At 37.8% G+C, this 21,633-nt stretch overlaps 1 protein-coding gene and 1 long non-coding RNA gene across 19 annotated transcripts in view; one reads left to right on the top strand and one right to left on the bottom strand.

Moving 5' to 3' along the window:
• Positions 1-726: 726 nt before the first annotated feature.
• On the bottom strand, positions 727-15,885 carry dpf2 (double PHD fingers 2). 17 transcript variants are annotated; one of them, XR_015490154.1, is made up of 13 exons: positions 13,358-15,885; positions 13,111-13,271; positions 10,993-11,100; positions 10,655-10,833; positions 10,466-10,558; positions 9,462-9,543; positions 8,884-8,925; positions 6,374-6,511; positions 5,882-6,013; positions 5,671-5,783; positions 4,583-4,664; positions 2,296-3,315; positions 876-2,130 (listed from the first exon to the last, which is right to left on the bottom strand). XR_015490154.1 is itself a non-coding variant. In XM_087251814.1 (12 exons), the coding sequence occupies exons 1-12, from the start codon at positions 13,375-13,377 to the stop codon at positions 3,233-3,235; spliced, it is 1,233 nt and encodes a 410-aa protein (XP_087107940.1). In that variant the 5' UTR covers positions 13,378-15,885; the 3' UTR covers positions 876-3,232. The 17 variants fall into 17 exon arrangements, 10 of the variants coding, with proteins under 10 accessions (XP_087107946.1, XP_087107947.1, XP_087107940.1 ...); XR_015490158.1 differs by having other exon boundaries at positions 10,655-10,870; positions 15,834-15,885; XR_015490153.1 differs by having other exon boundaries at positions 15,834-15,885.
• The window catches only part of LOC141385560 (uncharacterized), a 6,861-nt gene continuing 865 nt past the window's right edge, over positions 15,638-21,633 (top strand). Inside the window, exons 1-3 of one of the 2 annotated variants that reach the window (XR_015491511.1) lie at positions 15,638-16,023; positions 16,422-16,485; positions 19,526-21,633. The exon at positions 19,526-21,633 is cut by the window's right edge and continues 865 nt beyond it. This is a non-coding gene — a long non-coding RNA (uncharacterized LOC141385560). Of the gene's footprint in view, positions 16,024-16,421; positions 16,486-18,604 lie in introns of both variants that reach the window. The other variant, XR_015491512.1, reaches the window with a different exon arrangement.

The following is a 21,633-nucleotide window of genomic DNA, read 5'->3' as shown; positions in this document are numbered from 1 at the left end:
TGATTGCATTTTCGGTTGTGAAACTTGTAGGATGGTTTAAATGATTTCACCCAAAAATTAAATTATGATTTAAATACTCAACCCGTGAGACCATTATTCATCTTTGAAAAACAAATTATGATATTTTAAGTGAAATCTGAGAGCTCCCTCAACCTCCATAGACAGCATGGTTTCTGACTCATTCAAGGTCCAGAAAGGTAACAAAGTGGGTAAATTGAAATACTATCAATCTATGAGAATGATTTTGTACATTCATAAAATAAACAAACAAACAAAAAAAGACTTTATTCAACAGTTTCTTTTTCTCAGTGTCAGTATATTGCGCACATTAATGAGTACTGTGCATCAACAAAACCCCCCGGATGCCCATGTACGACTTCTCCATTTAGAACAAAGCACATGCGCATCTGAGGTAATACATCACGCACAATTGAGTGCGACACAAATAAAAAATAATAATAATAATAAAAAAAACACTCTAGTGAACAGGTGCACTATACTAACATTGGATAGAAAAAAACTTGAATAAAGATTTGTTTTGTGCACACAAAACTATTCTCATAATTTGATAATATTCAGATTGAAACTCTGAAGGTATATGGTGAGTTTTGCTGTCTATGGAGGATGAGGAAGCTAATGTCTCTGGGATTTTAAAATTTTCATTTTTAGGTGAACTAACCCTTTGATGGTACAAAGGCCGCTAATATGTCAAAAGACTATGGGACATTTGTAATCTCAATATCTCTTTAATATATGAACACTCATTACAGTAAATGAAATAGAGGTGTGCCGACTGGTGTTCAAAAACAATCTACATGTTCTGTATGTTCTGATAGTGCCCAAGTGATCAAGCAGTGATGAACAGTACAAAAATGTCATACATGGTTTGTGACTTTTATTTTTCTTGGGGGAAAAAAAAAAGTGTACCATACACCAAAACAAGAATAAACCCCCAAAACAACCTAACAAACAATCTTTAAAAAAAAGAAAATAAAGAAAAGATAAAAAAGAATGGCCACTTGCTAGTCATTTTGGAACAATTCAGGTAAATGGTTACAACTGCTAATTATTTTAATAATAGTTAGTTGGCTTGTAACATAACGCTAAGTTATCAGATTTCCCATAATCCTCTACTATGCTGTTACTGTGAAAATACAACAGAGTGAGTGTTATGTGTTATGTATTATGTATAAATGACCATGTAAGGTAAACATGCAGTAACTAAACTGAGAATGAAAAATAAAACAATGATAAGGTCCTGTACATATTATGAATGCCATGAGCAATAATTAATGTATCAGTATCTGATAGAAGCCTAAACCTTTATGGAGGTCTGTGGTTATTTTGAAACTGAAGACTTACAGAGTACACAGAACCCAACGCAGGTCAATTCATTTCTTCATTCAGTATACATTTACAAAGAACAGGGCTGAAAGAGCCAGCTCCATGCACTGCTCTAGATTTATTCTCTAAACAAAGGAAGTTTTGGCTGGATTGTGAAGGTAAATGGCAATAGAAGACAGGGAAATAGGCGAGCATTTGAAGCAGGCTGTATATCTGCCTCAGCTTGCTCTAGGAAGACAAACTAAGCTCCGGCAAATTTTGCTCATCTGCTTAGTACGGAGTTTAGCACTGGGTCACTTAAATTCGTTCACAAAGATCTCCTCTGCTATTACTTAATCCTTATAAAAGGGTAGCTTACACAAAATCTGTCATCGTTTACTCACTCTTATTTTGTAACAACTACAGCAGTCAACATTTCAAGTTGATTTTAAAAAGTTGATCAAAAATGTCCTAAGACATAAATTGGTGTTGTTTGGGGACAATTTTGGTGAAAACTTTGGTTCACTACAATTGTTGGCAACTGTATGTGTAACATATACTTTAGTAGAAATCCCAAGATATTAAGAACTTCAATGGAAGTCAAAATGCTCTCATGAAATCTCCTTACAGGTTTGCGAGTATAAGATGACAACTTTGTTTTGGCTTGTTTTGCTAAAACATTAATATACAAATATATGCCAAAAGAAATGTCAGCTTAAGGAAATAACTCTTTTAGTTAAACCACAATGAAATCAATTTCATAGAATTTATCAAGAATTTGATACTCAACGTCAAATTCTGACATCTCTTTGCCAATTGTGGGATCTCTGTTTGGTCTGTTATACATTATTCTAACCGTCTCACCGTCTCAAAAAACTTTTAAAGTGTATTACAGTTTCTGGGTAATGTTTTTCTATTTCAGCGTTCTCTTACTCATTGCGTTCCCTGATGTCTTAAATAACCACCTTTGACAACATTAAACAAATTCTGAACACATTAAGTGTTCCCTAAAATTGCAAAAATTAAAAACAATATAAAAAATATCATTTAAAACCACTACCCTCACCTGCACCACAAACCCGTTAGTTAGTAAAGAGCTCACACACTGACTGCTAGACTCTGTGCTTCAGTGGCATAAGCAGATGCAATTATTAGGAAAAACAAAAAGACTCCCCAAGCAACTCCCGTTATAATAATGAACCATTTCTATTGTTTAAGATCTTAAATACAACACACCTTTATATGCTATACAAATATATAAATATACAAAAACACATCTTTCTTTTGCTATTTTGCTTATTATGAACAAGCATTGGCATGCTGATTGGTTTCAACTATTCCTCTTTGTGATAAGCACAGTGTCGGTACAGAGTATTTTGGATATGGCAGAGTATGCATTATTCATTTTGGCGGTTATAAGCTGAGTTTATTTTTGTTTTTGTTATTTTTTGTTTTTTGCTTTGTTAAACAGTGTTTGCATAAACAAGTGGAAATATCAGGTCTAATATGAGCAGGAACTCAAAAAGAGTCATATTATTCTCATAGCGACTTCCTCCATGTAAGTACTACTGAAAGGCTCAGTAGTGTGTCTGATGGGTTTTGAAGTTTGGAAGAATTATGTTATTTGTCAGGAATAATAGTTGAAAACAAAGAGCAAGGGAAGTTTGAAACTTGGAACTGTGTAACAGTCATACTGAGATCAAACCTGCTGAGATGTGAGAGAGAGCAATAAGAGAAGAAGGGCATCATTTTTCTCACTTCTCTCTTTCTCTGCCTCCATTTGTGTCTGCGAGGTGCTTGTCCCTATTCTCTTCCATTAAAACTTCAGTTCGACCCATTTTGTTTGCTTAAACCAAACAAATCTTGGAAGGAACTATGAGAAAGAGGGTCTGTCTTCCTGAGAGGACCATCACAGGGGCGGTGCATTCTGCTTCTGGAATATGGAGGCTTTCTCTTTCAAGAGGGCCAAACACAGATGACAACTCCAACTTCCTGTAAAGCATACAATATTGATATATCTTAGAATGTTTTGCACTAAATGGAGATGCATAGCAAAACTCAAATTATTATTAATTTTTTTATTATTCAGTCCTAGCTTGCTTAATAAATATACACTCACCGGCCACTTTATTAGGTACACCTGTCCAACTGCTCGTTAACGCAAATTTCTAATCAGCCAATTACACAGTAAGGCATGTAGACATGGTCAAGACGATCTGCTGAAGTTCAAACTGAGCATCAGAATGGGGAAGAAAGGTGATTTAAGTGACTTTGAACGTGGTATGGTAGTTGGGGCCAGACGGGATGGTCTGAGTATTTCAGAAACTACTGATCTACTGGGATTTTCACGCACAACCATCTCTAGGGTTTACAGAGAATGGTCCGAAAAAGAGAAACTATCCAGTGAGCGGCAGTTCTGTGGGTGCAAATGCCTTGTTGATGCCAGAGTTCAGAAAAGAATGGCCAGACTGATTTCAGCTGATAGAAAGGCAACCGTAACTCAAATAACCACTTTTTACAACTGAAGTATGCAAAAGAGCATCTCTGAATGCACAACATGTCAAAAATTGAGGCAGATGGGCTACAGCAGCAGAAGACCACACTGTTTGCCACTCCTGTCAGCTAAGAACTGGAGGCTAAAGTTTGCACTGGCTCACCAAAATTGGACAATAGAAGATTGGGAAAAACATTGCCTGGTCTGATAAGTCTCAAATTCTGATGCGACATTCAGATGGTAGAGTCAGAATTTGGCATGAACAACATAAAAGCATGAATCCATCCTGCCTTGTATCGATGGTTCAGGCTGCTGGTGGTGTAATGGTGTAGGGGATATTTCTTTGGCACGCTTTGGGCCCATTAGTACCAATTGAGCATCCTGTTAATGCCTCAGCCTACCTGAGTATTGTTGCTGACCATGTCCATCCCTCTATGACCAAATGACTTCACTGTACTCAAATGGCCTCCACAGTCACCAAATCTCAATCCAATAGAGCACCTTTGGGATGTGGTGGAACGGGAGATTCGCATCATGGATGTGCAGCCGATAAATCTGCAGCAACTGCGTAAAGCTATCATGTCAGTGTGGACCAAAATCTCTGAGGAATATTTCCAGAACCTTCTTGAATCTATGCCATGGAGGATTAAGGCAGTTCTGAAGTTAAAAAAAAAAGGTCCAACACGGTACAAGTAAGGTGTACCTAATAAAGTGCCGGTGAGTATATCTTTTGTTTATGGAACTACTACCGTAATGTTGTTTTACCTTCAGGAGGTACAGACATTGGGGGAGAGAGGCAGTACATGTGGTAACCTCGATCACAGTCATCACAGAACAACAGCTGATCCTGTGGCAAAGCATACAAGATTACATCATTGATAATATAACAGGTAAAAGTTGTTTAATGAAACAAGGGAACTATTTTCCCTGAGGAGATTTTACATTTCGTTACTAATTGTGATAATTATAGTGTTGTCTAAAAAATAAAACAGTTCTGAGACTTTAAAAATGCATCACTATTCTCTTTTGTGCGAGGCGGTGGCACAGTAGGTAGTGCTGTCGCTTCACAGCAAGAAGGTCGCTGGTTCGAGCCTTGGCTGGGTCAGTTGGCGTTTCTGTGTGGAATTTTTGCATGCTCTCACTGTGTTCGCGTGGTTTTCCTCCGGGTGCTCCGGTTTCCCCCACAGTCTAAAGACATGCGGTACAGGTAAATAGGGTAGGGTAAATTGTCCGTAGTGCATGAGTGTGTATGAATGTTTCCCAGAGATGGGTTGCAGCTGGAAGGGCATCCTGTGCGTAAATCATATGCTGGATAAGCTGGTGGTTTATTCCGCTGTGGCGACCCCAAATTAATAAGTGGACTAAGCCGAAAAAGAAAATGAATGAATGAATGATTCTTTTTCGAATCAATCCTGAGCTTAGTTTTAACCAGAAGATGGTTCTCTATGCTAGTTTTTAGGCTTACACTGAAATGCTAAAGAGGAAGAGAGATTGTGTTCGGCCATGTTCGAGTTAAGGGAGTTGGCTTTCATGTCTCAACATTAATACGAACACAGCTCACTATGGACTCTTAACTCGCTTAAACCTTTCCTAATTGCATTAACTATTATTTTAGGTTCAAGTGGTATTTGTAAGGAAATGGATGCAAGCAGAGTATGACACTTAGTGAAGCACTCCTTTAAATCTCCTGTTAAAAAAAAATCTGCTAGGAACCCATTAAAGAGAGAATAGCAAAGCATTTTGAAAATGTCCAAAATGCTTTGAATTTATGTTTCTCAAGCGAATTTAACACAGCTCTAGTGATAATATTTGTAATTCAAATTGTATGCAAATTGAGTGCAAAACAGACTCACATCATTTTCTGATGTTCCACAAATATTACAGCACTTGCACTCAATGCACTGCCAGCGATAGGTTTTCACAGCAGCCATCATGATAGGAGTGAACTGAAGACATGAAGGGTGACCTAAAAACAGAAAGCAGGTCAATGATTAATGCTTAGAAAGATCAAAAAAAAACTACCAGGTTAAATAATGTGTGGGGTTTTTGTTGTATTGTTTATACCAGAACGGCCACAGTCTGAGCAGGACACAAGCTCCTCTGATTGGCCGGTTTTCTGGTTCAGGCTGGAATCTCCCAAACAGAAATCACAGTAGTTGTTCGGAAGAGCCAGACCATCTGGGCCTTTTCTAGGAGCTGACCGAAAGAAAGAGAACAGCCAACACACCTTAAAAACATATTCCATACCATTCAACAATTCAAAACACTCCCAAGACATCTCTTTAGAACCTAGCTTGCTTCAATGTAGTGAACTCTATATTAGCTTTCATTTAGAAAGCTGCCTTAGAAGGCAGCAGGCAGTTACACTTTGAAATAAAGCCATATTGTCAATACTTAAGTACACAACACTATGCCAGCTAGTTACAGACAATCAGTGGCAGTGTATCGGGTAAAGATATTTCATGCCACTCAAAGCGACACTAAGTTTAATGGCTCCTCTTCATTTGACTACAAGTGTCTTTGCAGCAGCAACAACAAGCGTGATTAATGGCTTACTCTTGGGTTCGTCCTGCCGGGGTGGAGTTGGTTCCCGAATGTCCATCTCGTCTTTCTCTTCTCCTTCCTCCTCGGCCAAGTGAGAGTGGGCATAATGATAACTGAGACCAGGCCTGTTCTTATAGCGCTTTCCACAGACTACACACATATACACAGAGCACAACGACAGATTATAAGTGCCTGCAGTGGTCATATGCATTGAATCATCCTCTGTACCGAAGAGCACGGGGCATGTCAGCTTCACACCAAACGCTCCTCTCATGCATGCACTCATTTCTCATGCCCACATGCTTGCCATTGGAAAACTGAGAAGTCGTAAATCCATCCATTCACTCCTGATCCTCTAGAATTGCCTTTCTTTACATGTTTATGAGGAGGTTTCATTTAAACAGTACAAATAGTTCACTACAAAATGAACATTCTGTCATTGACTCAAGCTGTGTTGTTCCAACACCCTTACTAGAAACAATTCCCCCCCCTTATTCTGTGGAATTAAATGGTGCCAAATTCTGGCTGGCTGTGGTCTACATTCAGCTTGATTGTAAGGACAAGAGTAGCTTGGTAATTCTGTTAGTTAACTTCTATCTATCTGCGGTCACACGAGTTTACGTTTGCAAAATTCTGTCGTACGGCGCTGCGAAAAGGGGCAGGATTAAACGAGATGATTAGACGTTTAAAAAAAGTGAGAAATTGGTCAATATTTTACATTTCTGTACAGAGAGGTCATGTTTTGATCCACGATTGGTCTCACGCAGTAATGTCATGCGATTTCCCAGGTCTAAGTTCACCAAGCTTGAACTTTACAAAGCAGCGATCTGCAAAACTTGACACACAAGCTTGCATTTCCGATGCGTATGATGCACATTCGCGTGCGTATGAATGGAAGTCTATGGGGAGAAAAGTCCAGTGTGACTGCAGCTTTAGGGTTAACTCTCTAAAGCAGGGGTGTCCAAACTTGGTCCTGGAGGGCCGGTGTCCTGGAGAGTTTAGCTCCAACCCTAATCAAACACACCTGAACCAGCTAATCAATCTCTTACTAGATATAGACCATTTTGAGGGATGTTAACAAAAACAATGGTCCCAACATATTTCCTGTTTTGTGTTTTTTTATTTCTATAGCTTCCGAGAATCCAAAAAGAGACACATATTGATAGATAATGCTATGATAGCTGTTTTAACATGAAGTTATGATTGCTTCTTGTTACAGTTATAAAATAGTTTGAGAACAAGCAGGAAATGTTCAAGGGCCAAATACATGACCCAATTGAAATGGTCTATAATAGAAACTTCCTGGCAGGTGTGTTCAGCCCTCCAGGACCAAGTTTGGACACCCCTTCTCTTAAGTCTTTTGGTTGGAACAGCTTGTTGAGTGCATGATGACATCATTTTCACTTTTGAGTGAACCATGCCTTTAAAAGAGTGAGGATCACACAGTTGCAGGAATGGGAGTGGACCAATACTTTGACAATTCAAAAGCAGAGGCTCTATAATACAAAAATAAAAAAAAGAAACCTGAAGAGAAGTATGAATATTAAAAGCATCAACTTACAAACTAGAAATAAACAACACAAAGCAGGTAATGAGGGACAAAGAGAGGAGAATAATGCAGGGAGATATAGAAAAGCAATATGTAGTTTAAACAATGTTTGGTTACAAATGAACTGTGGGCTATTTTTCTAAGTATCTTCGTTTGTTTGCTTTTTTAAATGGCAGAAATGGCCAATTTAGGTTTCTACAGGTGATTTCTCCTCTTCAGACCTTTTCTGATGATTACTCAATCGCCTGTACACTTGATTTTTGACCAAATTTCAAACAGGTTTTAAATAGAACTGCACACTATATGTACAAAGGAAAAATTGGTTTTAAAATACCTTTAAAAGTTATAATTAAACAAATTAAATTACATTTAAAAGTATATTACAACAGAAATCAGTTACTTTGAAATGCAACAATATTTCAAATGGTACTGTTAAACTGCAGACTTTTAGAAAATATTTATGGGTGTACAGCAGTGTAGTTTTTCATTGCCCTACAGATGGCGAATCTAAAATGCATGCCAGTAAATTGTTAGTAAAAGAGTCATTGAAAATAGAAAAAAAGTGCTTTTCAATCAGCTCATTATGAAAAGCAAACTCAGGGAGTTTGTATTGATTCATGCTGCCACCAACAACCCGCTTGAACGTGTCTAAACATTTCGCATGGCCTGGAGGCAGACAGCTTGTTTGGAAAAGGGGGAAAAATGAATTCTGTGGAAACAAATGTCTTCCCCTGAAGCTGCTGTCACACTTAACACTGTTCAGGCAATTCTTCTTGCAGAAATATTTCAACATCATTAACCCCTCATTTCAAATGTAAATTCAGTTCTTGTCAAGCACAAATCAAATTTGCAATGCATACAAAATAACAAAGAAGAAACACGAAGGTATGGGCGGGTGGGAAAGGAGAAGACAAAGAGAAGGAGGCAAGGGAAGACTAGACCGAGAGATAGTGAGAGACAGAGAGCAATGTACCTCTTTCAGAAGATTTTGAAATATGCTTTTGTTTGAAAGTGTCTGAAAGAGAGAAAGAAAAAGAGAGAAAAAGAGACAGAAAGACTCACAGACTGACAACAGGAATCAGGAGAAATAAACTTAAAGAACACCTGCATCACCGTATCATGACACATTTAAGGGTAGAGACGAGTGCAGAGAATACAAAACAACACAAAACCTAAAACAGATTAGACATCAAATATAAACCATCCTCTGGTAAAACCAAAACGTACAGAATAAAAGAGTAGGCTGTTGTAAGTGTTTTCAATAAAAATCTGTATTTGTCATGTTTTTATACTTCTGACTTTTATAAATAAACAAGAAAGTGCTGATTTTGAAATAATTCTTAAGTTCAGCATGTCAAATTAGAGACAACCTGCTATTATTAAGCAAGCTTTCTTGGTTTGAAGCTCAATATGACAACTATGCTGAAAAAAAGTGACACAGATTACAGTATAGCTCAGCCTTTTTATAGCAAAAAAAAAGTCTCCAGATGAGATCACTGAGAGGTCAGCGGCTGAGTCATGTGGTTTCCTTAAATGCCGTATATGACTCACTGTCACAAGCGTACGGTCTGTCCCGATCTTCCAAAGCAGCTGCTGCTTCCAACTTCTTGCGAGCACTGCTGACACCACGTCCCTGTCAAACCATAACATTCATCATAAATTAAACTTTTCGAAGTGTTTCATTGAGAAGATTATGCATGTAAACATGGCCTAAAAATAACACTTGGCAAACAAAAAATACCAGTTGCCCAGTTTTATTCCGATTAATTCAACAATGCCCTAGAATGTGGCATATAATAATAATTATTATTATTATTATTTATTCATATTTTAATGACATATCAGCAGCATTGGCTATATTCATGGCAAAACCTATACAAAATATACAATTTATAACAAACAATCATATCAGTTTCTTAACATACATTGTACAAGAAACATTTAAATAGGAACAACTCTGAAACGAGTCGTATACAATCGTTTAGTTTGATTAAAGATAAATATCCTAAAATTGCTTTAAAAGGCACCTTTTTAAACATTTCACCTAAAATATTTCCTGAATTAAAACGTTCTGTAATATCTTGAGGGTCCGATTCTATATCTCGTATGTTCAACCTGGTCATGTCTTGATAATAATAATAATAATAATTATTATTATTATTATTATTATATATAAAAAATTAAGCCCACACTGTGCCCACAGAAATCCACAGAAAATATTCAAACATCATTCAACTTTTGTAATTATGTGTATACTAGATTCTGTTTTTCATACTTCTTGCTTTATTTATGTTTTCAGCTGCTAAAATTATTCTGCATAACTACACAGAGTTTTCAACAAACTCAGCACAGGATTAGCAATAAAGTCTGCAGATTCTATCTGGCACACATAATAATTAAAATGAGAAATGTTTGCTTCATTTGTTTTGCTTTTTTCAGCAAACCAAGGCTGTTAAGAAATTTGGGCCAGTAAATTCACTGGCATTTGGCAGCTGTGACAAAACATCCTCTTAAGTCCCCTATCTGTTCAAGAAGGAAAATTGATGAGATCTCACCTTTCCTTTGCCTTTTCCACGTTTCTTTGGAGTATCTTCCTCATAATCTTCATCATCTAGATCATCAAGAAAATCATCTGGTTCCAAAATTCTCTACACACAAAGAAAGAAATTAAAAGAAGGTGATGTCTATATTAAAAAAAGAAGTAGAACGCCACCAATCCAAATCAACATAAGTGTTCTCAGTACCTTTCGGACCCTGCTGCTAGAGTTCAGTCCCCCGGTAGAGAACTCAGTAGAGCTGGGCTCCTCTTCTGTCGTGCGAAGCTCCAATCCAGATCTTTTATCCACTGGCTCTCCTTTCAAAAGGGCCTCTAAGCTGCTACCATCACTGGAGAAAACATCCTTCTTAATCCCCAGATCCAGCTCTGAAACATACACACGCACATTCACATCCATTGGCAACTGCACAGAGATGGACAGAAATGTCATCAAAACACTCAGAACATGTGTTTATAAACACAATCACACAAAGCCTCTCTTTACTCTTCCTAACAATCAGTGAAGTAAGTGTAGTGTCTGCATACCGGTCTTTAGAGATGGGAAGGACAGACGAGGGTCATCTGGAGGGTGGGCTCTCCTCTTCTTTCTCCAGCGCCGTGCTGGATATGTGTACAGCTGACCTGGAGCAACACCTTTGGGAAGGAAGACACAATAAAGATGAAAACTATATCCTTTCATTGAACTACATGTTGTTAATGAACTGACCTAATAATTTTAACTTTTTTTTTTTTTACATCTGAAGGCCTTGGTATATTTCAAAATAAGTTCTTTTCATTCTGCAATCGAGTTTGAAATCCCAGTGTGATGTTATAATGATTTCAAACACCCCTGAGCTACTGTTTGCAAGGCTGTAGGTGTGTCTCCCTGCTCGCCTCTACCCCCTAAACACAACAATTAAAGCGGTTGAAAGAAAAGAACAGTTTTATAAACATCCGGTAAACAGGCATCTCCATGACAAGCACCCCTGTGGCACATCATATCTTTACACATTTTTTTTTAATTGCTTTGACAGACAATAAATTGTGCTTCCGGTGTGTGAAAACTCATAGAAAAGACATGATAAGGTGGGCTTCTTGTCCAGTGTGTGACCTTCATCAAGTTTTCAAAATTATTTAAATTGAATAGGTACTAAAACATCGGTACCAACTCTCCTACTAAACTCTCCAGTGTATTCATGTTGCTAGTGTTGTTGTTTTGAATACTTTTCTCCAATCAACAAACTAATCTGGGAGAGAAGAATAATAAATGAATAAATGAATATTGCACATCAAAGGCATTGGAGTTCCAGAGCACACCCACTGATTGTATAATCATCAGGTAGTAATCGTCAATAAAAGTTCAAAGGTGTTTAGGAGACAAAACTAATACCCCATAAGATTGCTTTGGTGAAAACTGCCCAACTGCCGAAATGAATTCAAAACAAACTTCATTTTATTATTTTGTTCGAAATTGTCACTTCAGCTCGTTCTTTGATTTCGCTTGATGTATACAGGAGTCTTTATCATACTTCAATGAACAATAAAAGAAATGCCACAAAAATCATGTCAAAATGCTACTGCAATCTACTGCAAATCAGATATTACTGAAGCACACTTTAAATATTATTATTTTGATGTCTTAAATATATTTGTATAATTGTTTCTGAGTTCTTACTTTATTACTAATCTATTGACTGAACTAAGAGTTCTTCCTCCAATGATTTCAATATTTATGTCAACAAGCAAGAGATTTCATTGTTTTTGTATCAAATAGTTTAGTTTTTAAAAAATAAAGTAAACTACTTAAAAAAGATCAAATCAAGACACATTTTGATAAGTTCGTAACAGCTTTAGTCTGGACTATAAAAGTCTTGTGTGACTGCAAAAAAGTCAGTGTAGCTCTTGGGTTCCACTTTTTGTAATGTTAAAAACTTCATTTCCAGTTTGTTCAGTCTGTTAAAGTCATACTAAAGAAGGAGTTTAAAATAGAAATTGAAATGTAATTCTAACATAAACCAATTCTGTTTTTTATGTTTAATACTGGAAGGTTGTTTGCTTTACAGTAATCTAAGCGTTACATTAATAAAAACAATGGCAAATTATAATTGTCATGCAAACGAATACAATACTATGATCAAATGCTGTGTTCTTACCACTTACTTTACTTGTGTATGTTTATTTTTTAGTTTGTAAGCAAGCATATTTATTTATTTATATTCATTCATTCATTCATTTTCTTTTCGGCTTAGTCCCTTTATTAATCTGGGGTTGCCACCGTGGAAAGAACTGCCAACTTATTCAGCATATGTTTTACACAACGGATGCTCTTCCAGCTGCAACCCATCACTTTAGAAACACCCATACACTCTCATTTATATACATACACTAAGAACAATTTAGCTTACCCAATTGACCTATAACGCATGTCTTTGGACTGAGGGGGAAACCGAAGCACCTGGAAGAAACCCACACGAATGCGGGGAGAACATTTAAAATCCACACAGAAACACCAACTGACCCAGCTGGGGCTCGAACCAGCGACCTTCTTGCTGTGAGGCGATCGTGTATCCCACTGTGCCACCATGACGCTTTATTTATATTTATTTATTTATATCATATCTTGACTGCACAATAAATGAAACGCTGTCAGAGAGTTTGCCCCACCTGGTCCTCTGTGTCGTTTCTCCATCCAGAAGTAGCAGTTGCTCTGGGCGACACCGGTCTGAGAGTCGAGGAAGGGCATCCTCACGCTCCTCTCTGCACACAGACGGGCATTATAGTTGTGACACTGCTCCAGAGCGTCCCTGTAATACTGCTCACCCAGCCTACAGACAGAAAAACAGAGGCTCACAATAAGCAAAGCACCCTGAATCAATTCAAAACCCAACAAGAGGTGCTTTCTGAAACTCACACAGACTCTAGCGCAGCCATCTTCTGTGATAGTTTGTCAACACACACCCTACCCACAGTGGTGCCCTGAAACCAGCTCAGCCCTGTTCAGCTTACCCTCTGTGTGTGTGTATGTGTGTGTGTATGTGTGTGTGCAGCAGGAGGTCTTGCGGGCATAAAGCCCAGTCATTGTAACTCTCTCACTCCAGCCACTTAGCAGGTGCTGCTGCCGCCTGTCGCCCCGGCAACCACTAAGAGCCCCGGCGAGAGCACAGGCGAGCTAAAGCCCGGGAGATTAGAGCACAGACGGGCGTTGATGTCACAGAGGATGAAACAAAAGCTTAAAGCTTTGCTGTGTTAGAAGCAAGAGCTGCAAGGGGTTTACAGCCCAGACAACAAAACAGCCTTGAGATGATCAACCGCCTCCAAGACGCCAAACCCAGAGCTGCAGCTTCAAAGACACTCGCTCAATGGGGATTCGCATTCCACCAACCAGCAACTAAAACCATGTTAACACCTGCTATTAAGATCTACCTTGAATGAACAGAACTAAATGAAATGTTAACGTCCAGTACTTTAGTGACCCAATGTAAATATCAATGAACACTGATTCATTCCAGAGAAGCAAGTTACTCCCTTTTTACATGCTCCATATTGGATTAGAGACCATGTAAAAGTCGCTATAAATGCAGAAATGTAAACAGTGATGAGTGAAGTACATTTTAGCTTTTCCAATTTACTTTTCAACCAAAGACCTCAACACCAAGCAGGTCTAAATATATAATGCTAGACATGCTAACACATACAATGCTAAAATGAAAACTTAGTCTTATTGCAAATCTACAACTTGGATTTTTGTAACATTTTTGTATTGAACATTGCTTTAATCCAATGTTTTAGAGTGATTTTGGTTGCTGTTCACTGGTTTGGGAGAAAGATAAATCACATTCCCCAGCAAGCTTTTATTGTTTTTAAAAGATGTTTAAAAGTTGTCTAATAGACATCTAAACAGTCATTTTGGCAAAAACAAGACTAAATTTGGGCTGTCAGTGAAAATCTAATAGACAACTGAGAATATGTCAAAGCTAGTCTAGTCATTAAATAAACAGAATTGAATGGCTACACAAAGTCTGTCTAATCTGTCTATTTGACGACTAGTCTAGTTTTGGGCTATTCTTAGATGTCTATTAGATTTTCACTGACAGCCCAAGTTTAACCTTGTTCTAGCCAAGCTGTCTATGTTTAGATGTCTATTTGACGTTTATTAAACAAAATTGTTTGCTGGGTATAACTACATCTCACCGTATTGAGGCGTTTATTAAATAGAGTACCAACAGCAACTCCTTTCGCTTGAGCACATGTGATAAGATTATAATGGCAGATGTTAATAAAGAGGAAATAGGGTTGCCAATTCAGTGACTGAAACTGCTAAACTAATTGAGGGAAAGTTGGTTTTATATTCACACATTCAGGTTTTATTTTTAATATTATATTATCAGAAAACTATCCTTTGCAAATTGTAAATATGGATCTTGTAACAAATAGGGATGCTAGTCAGCCAAAGACTTTCAAAGTACAATATTGTTTACAGCCAGTTATACTAACAGTAAGCTTTGACACTATGGGTAAAAGTGACCATGTTTAATGTGCAAATTTCATTTCACTTGTTGTATACATTATCATTGAAATTATGCTGACTTGTAACTTACTCAACTTTTAGAAAAAGGCTGAAGTTGAATAAGGAAGTAGAGAGCTGCCACGCTTCTCAAACTCTGGTCAAAAACAGTTTAAAGTTAATAAATCACCATTTCACTAGCCTTACTTTAACGCTCATTGTTTTAGAAATTCTTTGTTTAAATAGAGTCATACATACATTTTACACAATTAAACTTCACGACAGCACTTCCTGGTTTCAAAACAGTGATGTGGAAAACCTGATAAAACAAACTAGGCAAGTTGACAAAGTTAGACCATATGTGTACTTCAAATGTGTTTCTGGCAGAACAAACTACTACAGTAAGAACTGCGTCGGGTAAACCTGCAACCTGCTCTAAAATAAGTGTCATGGGCCAGATCCACACATCTGAACTACAACTCAATAAAACTGACAGCTGGTGCTGCCACGATTGACGACCAGAATAACCAACATCACTAAGTTAATAAACAACTAAAACAACACTTTAAGCACCTCAACATGGCTTCTGCGATACGTTTACACACCAACCGATAAAGGGGACAGAAACGCTTCCTACATGCTTTGTTTCCTAGTCATACAGAAAGACGGAAGCTATGTGAGACATTCATACCAGCGGGACACAGCAGCTGCTAGTACAGCTAACTTACTCAGATCTCAAATAACCTTGTCAAACACGTGTCTTTAGATGTCTTTAAGCGAGTAACATAAAAGCCTGTCACTTTGTATTAGTACATCAAAGTTAGATATTAAATCTAAACATTGGAATCTCATATGTATCCAAATAAGGACGAAAAATACTCACAGCTTGACAACATTCTCCACCACCGCCGCCATCTTGGCTCTACTGGGCTCACAGTGGGCGTTGTGCGCGTGCGCAGAAGGAAGAACCTTAGAGGAAGGTCACGGGTCACGGGCGTTCAGGAGAGGGAGAGGAGGAGGGAGCGTGAAGACAAATATTTTATGTTCAATACGGTTCAAATCTAGAGACCACGGTAAGTTACAATGTTTCTCAGTTTTCTTAAAATATCGGTAAATTTGAAAATAAAAGTTAAAAAATAAAATAAATGTATCTTAAACCATGGACTTTTGCTTTTAAAAAATTAAAGAAATTATTTTGACTTTTTTGACACCTTTAAGGTACATAAAAAGAATACTAATTGTAAAAAGAAGGAAATCAGCACAAATACAATAGGTTTCTCTCTCCTTTTGGTACTTGGACCACCAAATATCTTAATTAGGGGGTTAACTATTAGGCCTATATAAATTTAATGAATTGTTTCACTTAAAAACTGATATTGACATTATGAATTCTTTTCTCAACTTTGAGAATGGCAATAGAAATTATAATCATGACCGCTCACCCGAGCTATTCCCTCTCTTGTTGTTGCAGTGTCCATGAATGGACAGGAGGTGGCACTAGAGGACAACCTGACGAAACCAATATGACGTATCAGGTATTTTATGCTTAGAGGTCACACAATAGTATTAGGCAATGACTGAGTTTAGTTTAAATCTATCCATGCATAATTGTCACAGGGCAGACAACACAAGAGTAGTCTGTATTCACCAGTTCGAGCAAATTCCAACCCCTGTTTCCCTCTGTAATGAAATTATCTAGCTCTAAAAATAGAAAGGCTGTTGTGGGATCTCCAGCAGCTGCCTTCAGTTTTTATGTGGAGTGGTGAAAAGCTCTGGAAAACATAAAAAAGGCTGTTATGAACACAGTCTGGTCATCCCTTGTGTAATGTCATGTCAGTTGTTCGTTGAACCCAGCCAAAAATGCCAAGTATAGGTTTTACATGTGAAGAAACTATTTCTGTCCATTGTTTATATCGACTTACTACAAATAGAAAGAAAGTATATACACTTTATTAGGTAAACCTGTCTAACTGCTCGTTAAATCAAATTTCTAATCAGCCAATCAGATGGCAGTAACTCAGTCCATTTAGGCATGCAGACATGGTCAAGACGATCTGCTGCAGTTCAAACAGAGCATCAGAATAGGGAAGAAAGGTGATTTAAGTGACTTTGAACGTGGCATGGTTGTTGGTGCCAGACGGGATCGTCTGAGTATTTCAGAAGCTGCTGATCTATTGAGGTTTTCACGCAAAACCGTCTCTAGGGTTTACAGAGAATGGTAAAAAAAAAGAAAATATCCAGTGAGCAGCAGATCTGTGGGCGCAAATGCCTTGTTGATGCCAGCGGTCAGAGGAGAATGGCCAGACTGGTTTCTGCTAATAGAAAGGCAACTGTAACTCAAATAACCACTCGTTACAACTGAGGTATGTAGAAGAGAATCTTCTCCGAATGCACAACACATCAAAAGTTGAGGCGAAGGGCTACAGCAGCAGAAGACCACACTGCGTGCCACTCCTGTTGGCTAAGAACAGGAGGTTACAAAAAACAGCAGCAGCCTACAGCAGGCTCCCCAAAATTGGACAATAGAAGATTGGAAAAACGTTGCCTGGTCTGATAAATCTCAAATTGTGCGAGATGGGTCTGGCTGCAGACCTGGTGCAGTGCAATCTGGGCTGCATCCAATGCTTTTTAATGGGCTCACCTAACCCCACCCCTAACCCTACCCGTCACAGTGACGTCACTAGCTCCATTTGAGTGCATTGTGTCTGACATTGCATCGCTGAGTGATGCAGTCTCAGCTTGCATCATAAAGGCTGCATCCAGATACTATTGAACTGTGCTGCGACATTCGAATGGTTGGGTCAGAATTTGCCATCAACAACATGAAATCATGGATTCATCCTGCCTTGTATCAACAGTTCAGGCTGATGGTGGTGGTTTAATGGTGTGGGGGATATTTTCTTGGAACACTTTGGGTTCATTAGCACCAACTGAGCATCATGTCAACGCCACAGCCTACCTGAGCATTGTTGCTGACCATGTCCATCGCTTTATGACCACAGTGTACCAATTTTCTGATGGCTACTTCCAGCAGGATAAGGTGCCATGTCATAAAGTGCGAATCATCTCAGACTGGTTTCTTGAACATGACAATGACTTCACTGTACTCAAATGGCCTCCACAGTCACCAGAACTCAATTCAATAGAGCACCTTTGGGATGTGGTGGAACGGGAGATTCGCATCATGAATATGTAGCCGGCGGCAACTGTGTGAAGCTATCATGTCAATATGGACCAAAATCTCTGAGGAATATTTACAGTATCTTGTGGAATCTATGTCACGAGAGATTAAGCCAGTCCTGAAGGCAAAACGGGTCCAACCCGATACTAGTTAGGTGTACCTAATAAAGTGGCCGGTGAGGGTAGGCTATAACACAACAAACAGGCTTTATTCAAGTTCTCCAACCCTCTTCATCTGTTCTGGTCTTTTCCCTTTGCTTTCCCTCCTTTATTCGTCTTTCTCTGTAACAACTGACAGGTTGTGAATGGTAGTCACACACACAGAGCAAAGCCTTTGACACACTCACAAAGGCAGCAGTGAAGTTACAGAGCACACTTTAAATACTTTTCAGTATCCTCCCTTCCTCAGAGCACTTTCAGAATATTCCATGGAAATGTGTGTGTGTGTGTGTGTGTGTGTGTGTGTGTTTGCAGAAGCTGCTCCTGGGTGGTTATTATCTGTTGCATTCTGTTAATATGGGAGTGAGGATAGAGCAAGTAACACATTAGAGCCAGTTCTTGACATGAGACCTATATTTCCCCTTCAGATGAAGCAAGAGAGAAAAACATACACAATCCTTCTAAACACTGTTTGTTCTGGTGTGCAGCCATGATTAATGTGTCTTTTAAAACTGAAGCTTGAACAAACTGAGTTGAAATCAGCAGAACTTCTTCTAAAACTTCCAATGATGTTTCCAACTGGCACCTGAATCTAAAAACAGTGATTAAAGCCTGGTTTATATTAGATAATAACTGTAAACACAACAGTAATAACTTTTTTAACAAGTAAAGCAACATATGCTGGTGAGAAAGTGTCATATGTGTACGGAGGAGGTTAAGGTAAACTTCTTTAGAACATATTGCAGTTCTCATACTGAATTTAAATCAACAACTAATCCACAGAAAAAAAAAAAGTTTGTCTTCGCAATCTTCAGTCATTGAAATACTATTGTGTGTTATTGTAGTGTATTACAAGATTTTTAAACTTTTATAACTTAAAGGTGCAGTTTAAAAGGGTGAAGGTAAGAGGTTTGAGTATTGGGGTAAGCACCTAGGGAACCAAAGCATAATTGGGTAAACTGGCTATGGTTACACAGATCAAAACAAAGACAGACATTCTGACACTGAACAGTTTCAAAAGAGAATAACTTTAGCATTGTTTTTTCAGATAAACAAGTATGTTAAATTTGCATGTTTCTTAAATAACTGCTATCATATTATGCTGTTTTTATATGGAACAGTAAAAATGTACATGCAGCACCTTTACACAAAGCTTGTAATCAATGTAAATGAAGTTACCATATCTGATTCCTCACCTGATAAAGGACTAAAATTTGAGAATGTGCTTCCACTCAGGAATGGCATTCCAGCTCTGATGACGTCAGTTTGACAGTTTGGCGTTTCAGCTGCTCCTTTCCAGCCATTTGTTTACAGTGAGTAGTAAGCCATTTGTGAAACTGATCACTAAATGAAAACTCTTTAATTAAAATTCTGTTTCAGCTGGAACTATTTCACATTGCTGAAGTTGTTAAGACCTTTCAGTTCTGACAGACTCGCACAATAGAAGGAAATTAGTAAATGAAATATTTTTGGTTGCACAGAAATGACCGATTCCAAAAAAACAGCAGCCAACGAAACATTCTAAGACTGAAATTTTAATCACTATTAAGATTTATAACAATTACTATTACAATGCAGCTCATGAGTTTTGACAATTTCCTTTTGTCTGAGACTCTGCATTTAAGTTGATTGTAAAGACATCAACCTTTCAAGAAGAGAGGTTATAGGTGGGAAAATCTGTTTTTCTAAGCACCTGACAATGTTGAGATTCTGGCTGTGATTAATGTGAAGCAACCTACAAATACACTTTGAAATGTTCATCTGTCCTGGAATAAAATTAACTGAAGAAAATATACATTTGGTTCTCAAATTATGTTTATTTCATAAATACCCTGTAAATCTGGATCTGAACACAAGCAAACACAAACTATTAGATTTGAGTTTACTCCAAGTGAAGCGTGTTATTGCTTTAAATTGGAAAAAAAAACTCAAAGGTCATCCTGTAGCCATTGGATTAAAGAAATGACTAGCAATCTTGCCCTGGAGAAGCTGACATGCGCTGTTAAAGGCAAATTACAAGATTATTATAAAATATGGATCCCCTTTCAACACTTACTCAACCAGGTGGACCATGCAACATTTTTGATGTTTGAGCTTTCAAACCCTTGTTGGTGTCTTCCTGTATTGTTTCAGCACTAAGTAACACATTGATTTAACCAGTAACACTGGAAAGCTGTGAAATGCAATTTACAAAACTGCACTGAACATTGTTATTATTAGTTTATTGTTTAATTATGTACTGTTATTATTTGATTTTATGTAATTTATTTACAAATGAAGAGTTCAGATGTGAAAACCTCAAAGTGCCATCTGAAGTTTCCATCGAATATATGTTTTTTTTTTCTTAGGCTTCTTTGTTTAGGTTGAGATATTTTACTTTAAAGAACAGGAAAAGGACTTATTCTTTGCCATAAAAGGGATATTACTAAACATACACACAGGAGACTGATAAAAATACTCCTTTTAGAAGAAAATTTTAGATGGCATTTAGAGGTTTTTGCATCTAAACTCTTCGTATTTATTTTCACATTTTAACCATTTGTCTTTTAGTTTTAATTGATGTATTTCGTTCTGTAGTTCAAATAAAACCCAATAAATATATTTTGGACCATAAATCTCCACTTCAGCAGCACACCAAACCTGAGTTATATCTCTATTCTGAAGGTTTTTGCCTGATTAAAGAAACTTTTTATTATACAACAATTCGTTTTTTCCTTGTACCTCACAATATTTACCAAATTCTGAATACAAAAATAGACATTCCAATTTTGATTGTTATCCAGTTCACATGAAGTGTCTGGTCTTAATCTGTACTATGAAAGTGCAACAATGTGTTTTGTCTATAAAAGAATGGTGCACCGCCTCCCCTCAGATACCAAATATATCTGCTCTTGTGCAGTTCTTCACTATCTTTTCCTTCATCCTGGCCCTGGTTCACCTTCCCTCAAGCCCTTTCCTTCCTCCTGCCCTCTCCAGCGGCTCCCACCTCTCCGTCCCGCTGCTGTTCCCATGGTATCGTGATCGTGAGGTCAGGGACTCGGCTGCTCTGTGTTAATAAAGCCAGTTGGAAAGATTCCCAGGGCCTGTGCAGAAAATAGAGGAGCTACTGCAAATAATCAGAGTACACAGACACTCTCAAACTCTTAATGGGCCTTGAGCGTGCTTACACACACACACACACACACACACACACACACACACACACATGTTAGTATTGGTGGTTTACAAGAGTCTCCATTGAATAATGTATTTTAAACAGTAAAACCGCTTATTAGCCTACCCCAACGGCTAAACCCAACATTTGAATGTGATAAGACCATGTTAATTATAATTTTTAAGTGTTT

Source organism: Danio rerio, chromosome 5 (assembly GCF_052040795.2).
Source record: "Danio rerio strain M-AB ecotype USA chromosome 5, GRCz13ab, whole genome shotgun sequence".
NCBI classification, from domain to species: Eukaryota; Metazoa; Chordata; class Actinopteri; order Cypriniformes; family Danionidae; genus Danio; species Danio rerio.
Note: the sequence above shows the minus strand (reverse complement) of the source record. Positions and strands in the feature narration are given on the sequence as shown.

What these genes read in the sequence shown, in the direction of transcription:
- dpf2 (XM_087251813.1), bottom strand. Translation starts at nt 15,865, where the DNA reads ATGGCGGCGGTGGTGGAGAATGTTGTCAAGCT. An exon ending in GTGGAGAATGTTGTCAAGCT is followed by an intron (nt 13,272 to 15,833) that starts GTGAGTATTTTT and finishes TTCTGTCTGTAG; the next exon opens with GCTGGGTGAGCAGTATTACA. An exon ending in CTCAGACTGTGGCCGTTCTG is followed by an intron (nt 5,784 to 5,881) that starts GTATAAACAATA and finishes TTCTGTTTTTAG; the next exon opens with GTCACCCTTCATGTCTTCAG.